The sequence below is a fragment of the Lipophrys pholis genome, assembly GCF_963383615.2.
Source record: "Lipophrys pholis genome assembly, chromosome: 10".
Taxonomy (NCBI): Eukaryota; Metazoa; Chordata; class Actinopteri; order Blenniiformes; family Blenniidae; genus Lipophrys; species Lipophrys pholis.
In genome coordinates, this window is record NC_137640.1 from 15,063,765 (window position 1) to 15,079,083 (window position 15,319).

General features: G+C 40.9%; 1 protein-coding gene across 1 annotated transcript in view; it reads left to right on the forward strand.

Annotated features, from left to right (window-relative positions):
• xpr1a (xenotropic and polytropic retrovirus receptor 1a) overlaps window positions 1-15,098 on the forward strand; it is a 64,407-nt gene extending 49,309 nt beyond the window's left edge. Inside the window, exons 4-15 of the mRNA XM_080474202.1 lie at window positions 1,054-1,274; window positions 1,392-1,541; window positions 1,643-1,726; window positions 2,830-2,911; window positions 3,031-3,218; window positions 3,567-3,746; window positions 6,395-6,563; window positions 7,543-7,743; window positions 12,920-13,086; window positions 13,183-13,322; window positions 13,731-13,955; window positions 14,989-15,098. Of these exons, the coding sequence (XP_080330328.1) occupies window positions 1,054-1,274; window positions 1,392-1,541; window positions 1,643-1,726; window positions 2,830-2,911; window positions 3,031-3,218; window positions 3,567-3,746; window positions 6,395-6,563; window positions 7,543-7,743; window positions 12,920-13,086; window positions 13,183-13,322; window positions 13,731-13,955; window positions 14,989-15,046 (1,865 nt within the window). The 3' untranslated portion in view covers window positions 15,047-15,098. The remainder of the gene's footprint in view (window positions 1-1,053; window positions 1,275-1,391; window positions 1,542-1,642; window positions 1,727-2,829; window positions 2,912-3,030; window positions 3,219-3,566; window positions 3,747-6,394; window positions 6,564-7,542; window positions 7,744-12,919; window positions 13,087-13,182; window positions 13,323-13,730; window positions 13,956-14,988) is intronic.
• Window positions 15,099-15,319: the final 221 nt, after the last annotated feature.

A 15,319-nucleotide genomic window follows, 5' to 3' on the forward strand; every position in this document is an offset into this window, starting at 1 on the left:
GAAATAAAATCTGCTGCTCATGTGGTAGTTTGGCATTCAGATTCCAACTGGCAAGCTGTGAATTTAATTTTAACTCGTCTGAATGAGAGATTCCCACTAAACAGCAGGACAGAGAACAAACTAAGCGCTGGGTTTATTGTTACTTGACTGAACAGAGATGACCACTGATTAGAATGGGCAAATGGATCAGCAGGAGAATGGAGCTAATCTCTGCCAACAAAGTCGGCAGAACTGCAGCAGAAGGTAATGAAATGCCGGTTACTGCATAGACCCTGGGTGATTCCCTCCTCCTCTCTCATTCTGTTTCTCCGGGTGTATTAACCTATCTTTGACCCAGATAATGGTTCCTCAGTCAGCACCATTTACATGTCAGTTCAGCCCGTCAGTCTCCATCCCTCTGCTTCCTGGAACTCAAGAAGAGGAGAGGACTTTTTTAAATGCTCATCCTCTGGAGCTACTTGCTTCTCATTATAGAAACCCTTGCTCTCTTCCAAGATCAGTCGTATCAACCTGAGGCAGTCACTTAAAATTCCTTTGAAAGAGAAAAAGTAAAAAATAATAATGATTTCAATTTGAAAATGCTAGTTAAAAAAAATTATCAGTCTATTTTATTTACAGCTCCCACTATGGTTAGTGTATATCTTATAACTTTGCTGTACAAGCAACAAATTCTGCAATACACAATACCTTACTCGCGGTAGTTTTTGAATGAGCACAATAATAATTGAAGGCTTCAGTAGTGCTGTGTAAAATCAATTTGCCCAATTTTCAGTAAGTCACAATTAGGACAGTTTTTGGTAAATATTGTATGAACTAGTGACAAAGTGCTGCTCTTCGCTTGTAGACAGTGTCATAAAGAAATACAGCAAGAAAATACTTTTTAAGCTAAAATATGCTTCAACATATTATATGATGCGTAAATGGGATCTTTGGATGCTTTGCACAAGCTTTAAAGGATTGAAATGTCCTTAGCACTCGGAGGTTTTATATTCCAGTGAGTGCTCTATGAAGGGAAATCACTTAGACGCACTTGTATCTCCTTTGTTCCTCTAGAAAAGCTGGCTGAAGCCCAGAGAAGGTCTGCCACTCTGCAGAATGAGCTGCAGTCGTCGCTGGATGCTCAGCGGGAGAGCAACGCTCCTCCCGGCTTGCGGAAACGCAAAACAATGTTCCACCTGTCACAGGAAGAGCGCTGCAAACACCACAACATCAAGGACCTGAAGTTAGCCTTCAGCGAGTTCTACCTCAGCCTCATTCTGCTCCAGAACTACCAGGTTCTCATCACGCCTCACTCACGCATTGTGCTTGACGCTTTGGCAGCTGTTTATTTACAACCGTTATATTCCTCCGATCAAGATGTTGAACTGCAGTTTCTCTGATGTCTCCTGCAGAACCTGAACTTCACTGGCTTCCGTAAGATCCTGAAGAAACATGACAAGATCCTGGACACCGCTCGCGGGGCCGACTGGCGTGTGGCTCATGTGGAGGTGGCGCCTTTTTACACTTGCAAGAAAATCACGCAGCTCATCTCCGAGACAGAGGTGCCTACTCGTATTCACGCAAACAGAATCACACTATAATAAAAACCAAGCTGTGTAAAACAAAAACAACGTGTGTAAGTAAATCATTTTCTTGTGTTTAGACCCTGGTGACCACTGAGCTGGAGGGAGGAGATCGTCAGAAGGCCATGAAGAGGTTGAGAGTTCCTCCACTGGGGGCAGCTCAGGTCAGAAGAGCAGCTGATTTCATTGGAAATCCATTAGAAACATGGATATCTGCGTTATTCCTCATATCTCACAAATCAGACTTATTACTACCTCCAGCAGAATTTTCTTTTCATGGGATAAGAAGGATGCAAGCTTATGGAGAAAGTTGCATATTCTCTGTTATGTATTTTTTTCTGTGAGTAGAACATCCTCATCAGCCTGTTAATTTCCCATCAGGGATCATTTTTGCATTTATTCACATAACATTGTGTACTTTGTCAATAGTGAACACATAATGAAAACAAAAAGTGCGAGCTGTGTCATGTGAGAAATAGATTAAGACAGGAAGAGAAGAACCCATTGGAGCCTTTAGTATTGATTTTATAAGTGCCTTTCCCATGTTGAACAGGGAGGATATCTTTCAGAAATAATCGAGGCTCGTGGCACTTTACTCTCCGATGCTACAGCTACCGTAATTACAGCATTAATTACTGTCATGTTTGACTCAAATTGTGTGATGTGTGAGCGCTCAGTTTTCCCTGTATGCACATGCATACTAAATTTACTTACCAGTAACAGAGAGAAAGAAGCCACACTGCTACGGCGTGTGCTGTTTTTCATCAGAGGTCACAAAATGAGTGAATATCTACATATAGTCAGAGGACGATTGTTCCAGGGGAATGGAGGATTAACCATCGGTCGTCAACGCATCGCACCACATGCTGAATAGTTTATATTGCAGGAGATAACGTGTATCTATCTCATTTAACAGTGTCTTATATTAACATGGGACTTCCTAAGGAATAAACACACAAATGAATGATAAAATACATTTTGTTGATGTGTGCTTTAAACTATAGCTAACAAAAAATGTTATTAGCTCCTTGTATATTTGCCTACAAACATGGTACCTGTTACACTTTCAGTTGTTCACTGCAGGTTATCTCACAAGTTCAATTCATCTTTATCATATTTATTTAACTTTCTGTTCTATTTCTGTATGTATTTTCATACATTTTTTTATTTTTATTTTTTTACTTTATTGTGATTCCTTGAATGTAGAATCACAGAAAATAAGACATAAATCAAAGAAACATACTTTGATTCTTTCTTCTCGGTTCAGCCTGCTTTGGCCTGGACAACCTTTCGAGTGGGCCTCTACTGTGGCTTCTTTGTCATTCTTGCTATCGCCTCCGTTCTCACTGGTAAGACACTTGAAAGCTTTAATTCAAAAATGTTTTTTGGTTTGTTTTTTTTGTCTCGTGTCTGACGGGTTGAGGAGAAATAATGAGCTACACTCATTGAACGTTTGTGGTTTTATCAGGTGCTGTGTTTATCCGCTATGAAAACATGTGGCCTCTGGTGCGAATCTATCGAGGAGGCTTCCTATTGATCCAGTTCCTCTTCCTGTTGGGCATCAACACGTATGGGTGGAGGCAGGCTGGAGTCAACCATGTCCTCATCTTCGAGATCAATCCCCGCAACAACCTCTCACATCAACACCTGTTTGAGGTGAGACAAGCACAATGGTTTCTGCTGCTTGCAACCTCTGGAAATGAAGGAAAAACTGTTTTTTTCCTACAGATTTATACATCGTGCATTTTTAAATTATGCAGTTGAATTGAATTAGGTTGTTAGCTCACACGGATAATCCAGATTCAAGGACTGCATTACTATGCAGCATAAGATTTCTTTCAGTAATGCCCTCCTCATGTCCATAGGGTGTTATTTCTACCTTGAAATTACCAAACAGTCCATCACTGTGCGCTTCATTATTCTGATGACCTTGTTGATTTTGGTGTGTCACTTAAGTTTTCCTCTCATGCCAGGTTCTGATGTTCTCTCCTCCTCTCTCACCAGGTTGCTGGTTTCCTGGGCGTGCTGTGGTGCCTCAGCATCCTCTCCTGTCTCTATTCAGAGTACACCTACCTCCCCATGCAGATTAACCCTCTCATCCTTTATGGCTTCATGGTGCTCTTCCTCATCAACCCCTTCAAGACTTGCTACTACAAATCTCGATTCTGGCTTCTTAAACTGCTGGTTGGTCAAAAACTCAAAGCTATTTCTTTTGTACATTCGCTGTTTCAGTTGGAAATGTAAACTGTTATTTTCAAATTGTCTGTAACTCCATTAGTACATGCTTAATGTGTTTAACCGAAAACAACTAAAAAGTATATGAGAGAGAGAGATGGTTTTAGATATCCACTTGGTTTGTAGACTATGAATACCATAAGGGTCGGTTTACCGTTTAAATGCTGGATTTAATATTAAGATCCTGTACTATATGTATACTCATCCTGTCTTTTTTTCATGCCCTTGCACAGCGAAAGTGAGATCCATTATAATTTCTTTCTTAGTGCAATAGATGGATGAGTTATTTTTGTTTAAAGGTCAAGATCACTGCGATGTTGTTAATGCGATTTTACTGGGACACCTGTGCTGTTTTAATTAGAACTTTCAAATGATTACTATAACGCAACAGCCATCTGAGTAGGTTTTAGTTGTTGAAAGTCATTGATATTTTATCTTCACATTTCATCTGCTTATGAAAATGCAATATCTCAGAAAAGCTCGCTCTTTGTACCTACCCTTTAATATTTAAAACTAGTCTTCACCCCATATTTGAGTCTGAGCAGACAGTAATGATCTTTACTGATTGGTTTTCACATGTAGACAATTTGAGGAACAGTAATTTAATTCACACACAAAATTTACTATTAATCTAATTCCGTCCTCATTTCAGAACAAATCATACAACCTCAGGTGTGAAAGTATAAAAATGATTATTCCTTTAATAAATGTCATAATACCTCTAATAACCTCATACCTGCTTGGGAAGACAAAGGAAATTCAGGTAAAGTGATAGTTGAATTAAGGTTAAGGAACTATTTGAAAAAGAGTCAATGTTTCTTCTATCCACCTGCATTATTTCAGTATTATGACCCTGAATCCTGGATCTTCAACTAAAGACAAAGAACTATCAAATATACATGAGGTTGTTTTTCACCGCTGTGTATTTAGTTTACTGTGTTGTACTGCTACTGATGTGTGTGTATGAGTTTGTGTGTGCGCAGGACCTGCATGCGTTGGCACACATCTTACACAATGAATGCAAGCACAATTCAGATATCCATCTGCGTTTTCATGTTAACAAAACAGTCCTATTTTACTCTGTTCTTTGTCTAAGCCAGAAAGCGTGTGTGTGTGTGTGTGTGTGTGTGTGAGTGTGTGTGTGTGTGTGTGTGTGTGTGTGTGTGTGTGTGTGTGCGCGTCCGTGCGCGTCCGTGCACGGGCGTGTGTGTGTGTGTGTGTGTGTGTGTGTGTGTGTGTGTGTGTGTGTGTGTGTGTGTGTGTGTGTGTGTGTGTGTGTGTGTGTGTGTGTGTGTGTGTGTGTGTGTAAGACACACAGGGCAGAGGGTTGAGGGATAATAGAATGCAGCTCGTCTCAGGGGAGGTGGAGGCTGTGACTGTGCAATCATTACAGGCATAGATCTATCAGTATGCTGATGCCCTGAGCTCCTGTGTCCCTTCCCTTCCCCTTCCTCCTCCCCCTCAGTCTTCCTCCTCCCGGTTTCCTCACTGCCACTCCCCCAGGAGCTGCAGAATCGTCCTCATGTTCCTGCTCCCTCCGTCCTCCTCCACTTGAGTCGTCCTCTACATTCATAACAGCCTTCTAAAAAAATTGAGGAGATATGATCTCTAGATTTGTCATAAATGTCAAACATGCACTATGGTGCGCTTAGCAATATGTGATATTCCAGGAAGGTTTTTAATATCACAAGCAATCTGAGCTAACACGTTATTTTCTTTAGGTCCATGCTGTTAAGATGTCTTAATTTCCTCTGGCACCAAACATCAGATAGGACAGAAAGACTTTCTTATTGGACAAACTGCAGAGCCAGCACCTGGATTACCAGTGTTTGCTCACGAAATGAAAACCTGACTCCATGAGAAAAGCAGGCTTAGCCTTGAGACATGCTCAGAGTGGATTTGTGTGAGATGACCATTCGATCAATACTGATTTTGATTGACAGGTGAAGAGAAGTATGCAATGAGCTGATACATGTAAAAACACAGCAACAAAAAGAGATCGATATTCACTGACATTTGCAGGGAGGGAGAGTGGGCACAGAGAAATGCTTACAGTCCCTTCTGAATGTCAGATGTGGCCTGGGGGGGGGTGAATGGAAAGAGCCATGCAGTGTTGTATCACTTTACAAAGCGTGGTCAATAACTGAGCTCCTGCCAGAGTCAGAGTAGCACTACCATAGAAACCGGAGATGCAGGGGACATAATGCCTGGTTGTTTCATGTGTTTTTGTCGTGCAACAATAATTAGTATCATACAAATGAACAAATTTATGCACAGAAAGCGTGACTCATTAGGGTGTCCTGTGGCACCCCGATAAGGTAGACTGGAGGTTTTATCCCTTTGTATGTCACAGAATATTGATTGGGGATGTTCATTGCTTTGCATGTATTAACTCAGACAACAATTGCACACCTTTTTTTTTTAATTGGCTTACACAACTCGAGTGTGATTTCAAAATGGCATTTGAGGTAATGTTTTTGGCAATGAGGTCAAGGTCAACCGACCTTTTGATTACTATTTATTGCATCTCCTGTTGCGTCGGTGCTTTTATCCATTTCTCTTTTTTCATCTTCCATCTCTCCACTCTTGTTTTTCAGTTTCGTGTGTTCACAGCACCGTTTCATCGGGTGGAGTTCGCAGACTTTTGGCTGGCGGATCAGCTGAACTCTCTGGTGTTTGTTCTGATGGACCTGGAGTATCTCATCTGTTTTTACATTTTTGAGCTGCAGTGGACTAACAGCAAAGGCCTGATACCCCAGTTTAAACGTAAGCAAATCTAATTCTGATCCAAGTTATAAGAAATATAAACTGTATTTCTTCTGTTCTGGTTACATCAAAAAAAATGAAGGGAAAAAAAAAAAAATCTTAGAATTTTATCAGAGTAACATCTGTACTGGAAACTGTTATCTGGCAACACTTTACACAACCTTTTTAGTCTTATTCGCCTTTTCTTATTTGTCTTTTTTTCCTGTAACGAACCCCTTTTGAAATAACTTTCTTAATCTAGTAGAATGATAATTGCACCTTTAAGTTTAGATATTTTGTTTGCAATTGCTCAAATGTACGGCAAACAAATACTCATCTTGAAGTAACTTTAATACCCCATTGATGTTGGATTAATTTAAATCTTTCTGATGGGCTTCAGGTAATATTCAGTGATTTTGTTTGTTGTACCTTTCTTCTTAGAGATTTTACAGCAGTTCAAAATGAATGCCCATATTAAATAAGCAATAAGCTTGTCCCCTGGATAAGAGTATTCCTCCAAGTAATTCTATACCTATTTACAAAATTGCGTATGTAGGCAACAAATGTAAGGACCTGACTGCAGTGTCGGTATGCAGCAACAGTCAATGTTTGCATTTCATCTGATGATGTACAAAAAAACACATTCATAGAATAAAGATAAACACATACCTTATTTAGATACGAATGTGACAGACTAAACTGACAGGGTGCGAGACATCTGAGGTTTTATGCCAAAAGAATAAGACGCAGGTAAGATTTTAATTGCAGGCCACTCCACTGACAGTCTCCGCTGCAGACTCCTCGCTCTCCGCTGCAGCCAATTAATAGGGGCTAATGAGATGTAAATGATCGGCCACGAGGAGGTCACCATGTGATTCTCATACTGATAAGCTTTCAGGCCTAATGAGGAGCATGAAAAGGTTATTACTAGAGAAACCCCTGAGAATATAAAGAGCAGGTGGAAGTCCGTTTTAATTTGTTTTACTTCATTTTATTGCAGATTCTGGTGACTTTGTGTGTCACAGCTACTCATACGGTCTGCGTGCCATCATCCAGTGTCTGCCCGCCTGGCTTCGTTTCATCCAATGCTTGAGGCGTTACCGGGACACCAAGAGGGCCTTCCCACACCTGGTGAATGCTGGGAAATATTCCACCACTTTTTTTGTTGTCACCTTCGCCGCCCTGTACGCCACGCACAGAGGTAAGACACAAGACACACAAACGTGTATTCTGGATTATGTATTTTACACAGATTGACTGGATACAGCAGCAGGTCATCTGTCATTGCCACGATGTGATATTCAGCCTTGCCATCACAGAAATGTGCCAAAAGAGAAATAAGGGAGTCTCGCTGAAGCTGAAAATCCACAAACTAAAGCTAGTGTGTTGCTGTGTTTCCAGAGCATGTCAATACACTGGCTTTTGAGCCTTTTGTGTTGAGCCGTGTATGCTCAGAAAGCAGAGGTGACCTTGAGTGCAAATGCTAGAAGTTGGCCTTGGTTTCCTTGTCAGTGCCTGGAGCTTTCTAATGGGAATGAGAAAGGTTTGTCAAACCCAGCTGTGTATAAACAAGACCGTTCTCGCAGTGTGGAAATCACTCTCAGAGCAGCAGGTTAGACAAACTGCAGATAAGAGGAAAGCCGCTAAATTTAACCGAAACAAGATTTTAAGGAGAAAAAATAAAAAGCCTTTAAAATGAATGTGGTCCACGTTGATATTCAAATCACTCTCCCTCTGACGACTCTACAATTAGCTTGAAATTCTTCTGATTCAGAAGCCCTATCACAAAGGAGCTCACGTTCAAAGACAGCGCCCAGGCATTAAAGCCTCCCTTCTGCCATGCCTTTTACAGATATTTGTCCACATGGTTTATTTCAAAGACTATTTCTTCTTCTGCTGTCACTCAGGTATGAAAGCCCTAACTGGCATTTTCCTGGCAAATATATTCATTTCCCAGCAAAATGCCAGCCATGAAACTCTGTCTTCAACCTTTTAAACAGCTAAATGTTATTTCTCGTCTTGACTTTATCCTTTAACGATATCCATTTCGATCAATGCGATTGCTTCCTCGGCTGGCTGCCAGTGATTTAAGAATGAATCAGTACGAGAGACAGACACAGACAGGGCTGGGTTTTTTTCCTTCGTTGGGCAGAAAGGAAGACGTCCATTAAACTATATCCTCCTTCCTCTTCTGGTCTGAAGACTCTGCACCCTTCAACTAATGGCCTCTCTTCATGTGTTATTCTGTATGAAGCTGTCTTTCATCCCGCATGATAATGGAGGCCAAGACTTAACCAGTGGTTAAGTGAAAGAGGAGAGTGGGAAGACAGTCATTATTGAGGGCATATTTAAGGAAATTGCCTGTTGTGTATATATTTGAACTCGATTGTACAGAAATTATAGTTATTTTATTGTTTAGGTCTGTGATTACCAATTAGCTGCATCGTTATCAGGATAGCCTTCAACCAAATTGGAAAATGATGCATTAAGTACGTAGCACAAACATGTGACGTTTGCTGTGGTCTTTGCGTAGACAGGACAGATTAGGCCAAGTCTGCCTGCATTACCTTGCAGACCTGCCAGAGAAGACAGCAGGTGGGTGTCGTGTTCACACTGCTGGGTCCAGCTGTTGAAAGTGCTCCAAGTCTCAGTCAGTATCTGGCAAAGGTCCCAGTGTCTCTGAGTGGATGTGTCACCTTCATTGGCAACCTCATCACGGCCCTGATGGCTTCAGTGTGACCTCACTGCCTCACCACCTCACTGGTTCCTGGAACTGCCTACACTGACCTCCGGGAAAGAATAATGCTTAAACCATAAATGCAACAAATAAATCAGGGATTCTCCATAGAGGACTGAGTAGTATTCATTTGCCAGAGCTTCCATTTACTGATGTAAATCTGTAGAATCTGAGACCACTTCTCTCTGGTATATATAGATACTGTATATGGGTCAAACCGGGAAGGGAAATCATGTGTGTTATGTGGTGTCTGTCTGGGATTTGGGATCGAATTGGGGTGGAATCATTTTAATGTGGTGCAACAAATGGAGCCTATTTCTTCCCTCAGAGGAAGACTTGGTGTTGTGCAGCGAATAACTGATTGAACACTGTGATGAAGATGTAGTCTCAGCAGCCGCTCTGAGGCCTGAAACCGGAGAAATGATGGAGTATTGCCTGGTTTAGCCCGAGTTCCTAAACCTTGAAAGATTCCGTGGGAAACCTCTTTGTGAGGCAGATTCATGACTCAAGATCGATGTGGGCTCAGCTTTATGTCCAGTGGTTTTAGATGTAGGGGAGTTACTTACTTAAACTCATAGAAATGTTGCAGGCAAAGACAGAAGAGCAGGCTGCTGCTTGGTAGAAATATAACGTTAACAGACACACGTATCATCTGAAAACCAACAATACACACGGCTAAAAAATCATGTGTATCATTTTATTGTCATTACACAAATTAGAACATTTTAGCAACTTTAGCTGGCAGCTCGCAACATACAAAAACACAGATCCAAGAATAAATTAATTCAGATTTCACCATAGATATATTCTACTATCAGTTTTTTAAACACATAATACCTGAAAACTATATTACTATATGCCAAATGTAAAATGCATGATCTAATATCAAGTCAGTGAATGTGTGGTTTTAAAGGCATCAGTCTGTTTGTGACTCTAACATCGGACCCTTTGAAACAGCTTAAAAACCCCGACCAGGACTATTTATTACTCCTGCAGGTTTCTCTGAGAGGTCGACTGTGGTGGTGGAAAGGTGGAAATGAATTGAGTCAGGTTGCAGTAAATTTAGATCTGATAGAACTCACCAGGGGAGGTAAAACCAAAAGGTTTAAGAGGAGAGACGAGAAGAGAAATATGTAATTACCAGCCGGGGGCTGAACACATGTCTGCTGGACTGTACTGGAATAAAGATGAGCCCAGAGCTGACTGCTTTTCTAACATAATTTCATGTACTGACCCCTTGTACATTACCAGGAGATAAATTGCTGCACGCACACACTGACACACCCTCAGTCAAACACATCAACCAATGAAGATAAAGCAGTCCGTTCCTAGTCAACTCACTCTGACTGCTTGAACTCTAATTCACCCTTGCTGAGGACAAACAGACTGCTGCTATTAACATAAGCACAGGGATTCACACACCCACAACAACAAAAAACACACCTCTTACTAGGTTTATTTATGTAGCTTGTTGACAAAAATCTTGAATCAATAGTATTTTAGTCAGGTATGATTCATTTGTAACATTGGGAGATTTTTTGATTTATTTCAAATAAGTAATAAAATGTACCAGTGCTGATTTCAAGACGCACAGTCCATTAACAGTTCTTATAGCTTCATGAAAACATTTCACTTAGGATTCCTAATTATCTTGTTGATGCATTGGTCACCGTGGAAACAGATGAGAAACCATCCTAACAGTGGGAGGCTGATCATCTCTGTTTTGAAACTGCGTCCCTAAGTGGGGAGTGAGCCTGTTGCATAAAACACGCCCTCTGGAGTGCTCTATCTTTAATAGTTTTTAACCTCTGGGTGCAAGAGGATGACAATAAAAAAAAAAACTGCATGTGTGTGTGACAGGCAAATAGAGATTGAGTGAGTGTGATGGCGGGCAGTGACCACCGTTAGCCTGTCCTGAGCATGCAATCAATATCCATCCCAACCAGGCTGACTCACTTAATGGTGCAATATGCCATAAGAAAACATCAGCCTTCACAGAAACGGAAGGGCTGCGTATCTCCACACTTTGCAAGCTGAGGAAATTACATCAGTGGATATTCTCCAGTAAAAAGACTCTTTTGTCCAGGACTAAGTTTAATCTACAGCTGGGGGATCTCAGGGTGGCCGTAGGGACCACTTCCATCCCATCGCTCAGCTGAAGCAGCAAATAGCACAATGGACACAGCAGTTAACAGAGCAGCAGAGCTGTAATTCTCTGTTATAGAAGTCCCCACTTTAAATCCCTGGCGTCTCGTTGGCTGGTAACGGGAAGGAGCAGTGACTGTGACAAATGGGAGCAAGCCAGGTCTCTGTCTGGTGGCTGTTGTCTGTGTGAGTCACTTGGAGAGGCCGCTGGGTGCTGATTTAGACATCAGCACCCACTGAGCAACAAGCAAATCACATCCACAAAGCTCATAGACTTAGACATACCGGCGCTGTTGGCCACAGCTAATCACACGCTGACATAATACAGCAAATCAAACAATTGTGCACGCGCTTAGAGATTGTTCAGTAGCCTGCACATTAGTTTATGGAACATCAACAAATAAATATTATCATCATTACCACAGGCGTGTACTTTGTCAGGCCCGCTACTCCAATTTTATGTCAACAAAAGATTAAACCAGTTTATAATTAACTGCATCAAATAGGATGCTTTAGAATGGCAGGCAGTGGAGGGCAGTGTATTTAGAGCCTAAAATTGAAGTCGACACTGAACTGCAGGTGTGAAGCTCCAGCACATGGTGCTGCTCAAAAGACGCCCAGATGCCGTGAAATAGTATAAAGATTTACTTGGACAGTGAGCATGGAGCCATTGTGGGATATTAGACATGAAACATTCAAACAGAGTGACGCAGTTTGCATTTTATTGCACTGAGACACTGAGCGTCAAACCAATGAAATTAAAAGATTTTATATTAACAGAGCTGCCATATTTAAAAGTTATCAGGGTTTCCAATGTCGATTAAATTCCCAAATACAGCTGCAGTATTCAGTCAGTAAGTAAGTATTGAAGAAGATACCTGGAAACTCAGTTCATGTACTGTAATTAGTATACACATTATTAGATTCCACTTCTGTAGACATGCGGTTGATTTAAATCAATAATAGGACTGAAATATTACTCGCTGAGCTAACAAGTATATGAATATAAATGTGTACGTTTATTATTATACATTATTCTAGTTACTCACAGTAACTATGATATTAACCATTAAAAATATTTTGGGGACTACAAAAATATAATTATACATCAGTGTGTTTTTTGTTTAGTTCTCAGCACTTTTCTTCTCAGTGGAGCCACAACACAATAGTTCCCTATGAGAGCATGCTGTGTTTGTTTTTTAAAATTCTTTGTTGGTGGTTAGTAGCTCACAGTGATGACATGATGGAAGTGGAAAACATAATAATAGCCTGCCTCAGGACGCCAATGAGATACATCAATGCACAAGTACTGATAACACTCGGGCGCCCTCTAGTGGCCAAGCATTAATGAGAACTTTGCAATCTAGCATGCATTAAACGTTCTTTGCTTGCAGACTTAGACAATTCAGCAAGTTACAGATGCTTCAGATTACACACCAATATATTATTGAATGCAATCATTTTAGCTCAGCTGTTTCTTTGTGTTTTGTTTCAGAGCAAGGACATACGGATGCTGACATGTTTTTCTACCTGCTGATCGTGTTCTCAACCATCAGCTCTCTGTACACACTGATCTGGGATCTGCGCATGGACTGGGGTCTGTTTGACTCTGCAGCCGGAGAAAACACCTTTCTCAGAGAGGAAATTGTTTACCCACACAAGGTACATTGAAAGAGGTCCTATGACGATCTCTCTCTCTCTCACACACACACACACACACACACACACACACACTAATCGTGCCACTCCTGTGTCCAGGCCTACTATTACTGTGCCATCATAGAAGACGTGATCCTGCGTTTTGCTTGGACGATTCAAATCTCTCTGACAACAATGACTAAGATTCACTCTGTGGGCGACATCGTGGCCACGGTGCTGGCTCCTCTCGAGGTCTTCAGGTGGGTTTTAATAACTTGACAAGTATGTCTTTCACATACTAGATCTCAATGTCGTAAAATCCTCAGGAAGAAAAAGAACAGTTTCAAGGTAGCTCTCAAAAGAGTAAAACAGAATAAAGGCTCTCCTTTTCAGACCAGATATTATGAAAGAGTGGCAGGTCTTCCTGGGATGATGCAAACCAATGTAAGAGAGACTCGGTAATGAAAATTAAAGATTAAATAAATTATCACGAGATCACATGAAATCACTTACATTTCTGGGATGTACGGTTTGACAGTAGTGATGAGATTTTTTAATCTTTTTTCCATCTTTACCATAAAGAGAAGGATCTTTTCCTAAACTGTGTATAAGCAACATTCCACAGTCTCATAGTAATTTGTACCATCGTCATCACCTTCATTCTGCAGGCGCTTTGTGTGGAACTTCTTCCGTCTGGAGAACGAGCATCTGAATAACTGTGGCGAGTTCCGTGCGGTGAGAGATATCTCTGTGGCGCCGCTAAACGCTGATGATCAGACCCTGCTGGAGCAGATGATGGACCAGGAAGATGGTGTCCGGAATCGCTCCGGCAAGAAGACGTGGAAGAGGTCCTACAGCCTCTCGCTTAGACGTCCCCTGTTGTCAGCATCACAGTAAGAAACCACGTGTACAGTTCATGTCAGGCCCCATGTTTTCATACTGAAGTTTGAGTTACTGAAGACAAACTGAAGTGCAAACTACTGTGAATAAAAAAAAAAAAATCATATCATCATGTCTAACAGATATCAGGTAAATGACCTTTTTTCACACCAGTTTTCCATCATTTGACAACATTCATAAAACACAGAGTAAAATTATGTTGATGTGGTGATGTAACTGCAGGCATGGACAGTGGATGTAATGGAAACAAAGGTGTTGGAGATGGAGCTGCAGGAAGTGAGCAGGAGGAAGATGGTTGCTGTTACATATGAAGAAGTGAATAACTTCATTTAGAAAATCATTGTTTTCAATGATATTTCAATTTTAAGGCCTAAATTATTCACACAGACATCTGGACTTTGAACTACATACACATGAAGTTTTAATTAGTGAGAGCTAATATTTAGTTTTTAGGATATTTTCATAATTTCTGCCTTTTTAACATTACTTGACTTATTATTATTATTATTATTATGAATAAGAAGAGTAAGAATAATTCAACAATTAAGGATATGTTGCACAACGACACATTTTTAATTTTAATGAGTATTTTGAGTTGAGGAGTAGGAAGATGAAACTTCCTCTTGCTCCTGTCCAACATGTGAAAACGCGTGAAAACTTGCTTCCATCCATCTACTATCCTGTTCATGGTTGCAGGTCACTGAAGCCAATCCCAGTAATAGGCAGGATAATCCCTGGACAGGTCTCCAGTGCATCACAGAATAAACACAGCGAGACAATCACACAAACTCACAATCACACCTTGGGGCAATTTAGGGTCACCAATTTACCCCACATGCCAGTTTTTGGGCCGTGATAGGACTCCCCCAACAAATGCCGGGAGAACAGGCAAACTCCATACAGAAAGAATTTTGTTAATCTTCAGCTGAAAATGTAATTACATTAGAATAGATAAAACTACTTCCATGTAGTTTGGAAATTTGCTAAGAAAATTAACACCTTTTGATATTATTTTTCCCCCGGCAGATCGAAGAAGGACACGAAGGTGCTGATTGAAGATACGGATGATGAGGCCTTCAGCTGAGTCTGCAGTGCCAACACACATACAGACACACACACACTTTGCCACAATATACTTATAAGGACCTCATTCACTAACACCCAACCTCAACCTTTTTCTGTCGTAGTCATACGTGTAGATGTAAAGAATAAACCCTTAAAACAGTGAGGGCGGTCTTCACTTTTATAGAACTTACCTCATCTCTATATCATTATGAGTATATCTGATGGTCTTTATAAGTATAGAAAAACTCATCCTATACACACACACACACACACACACACACACACACACACA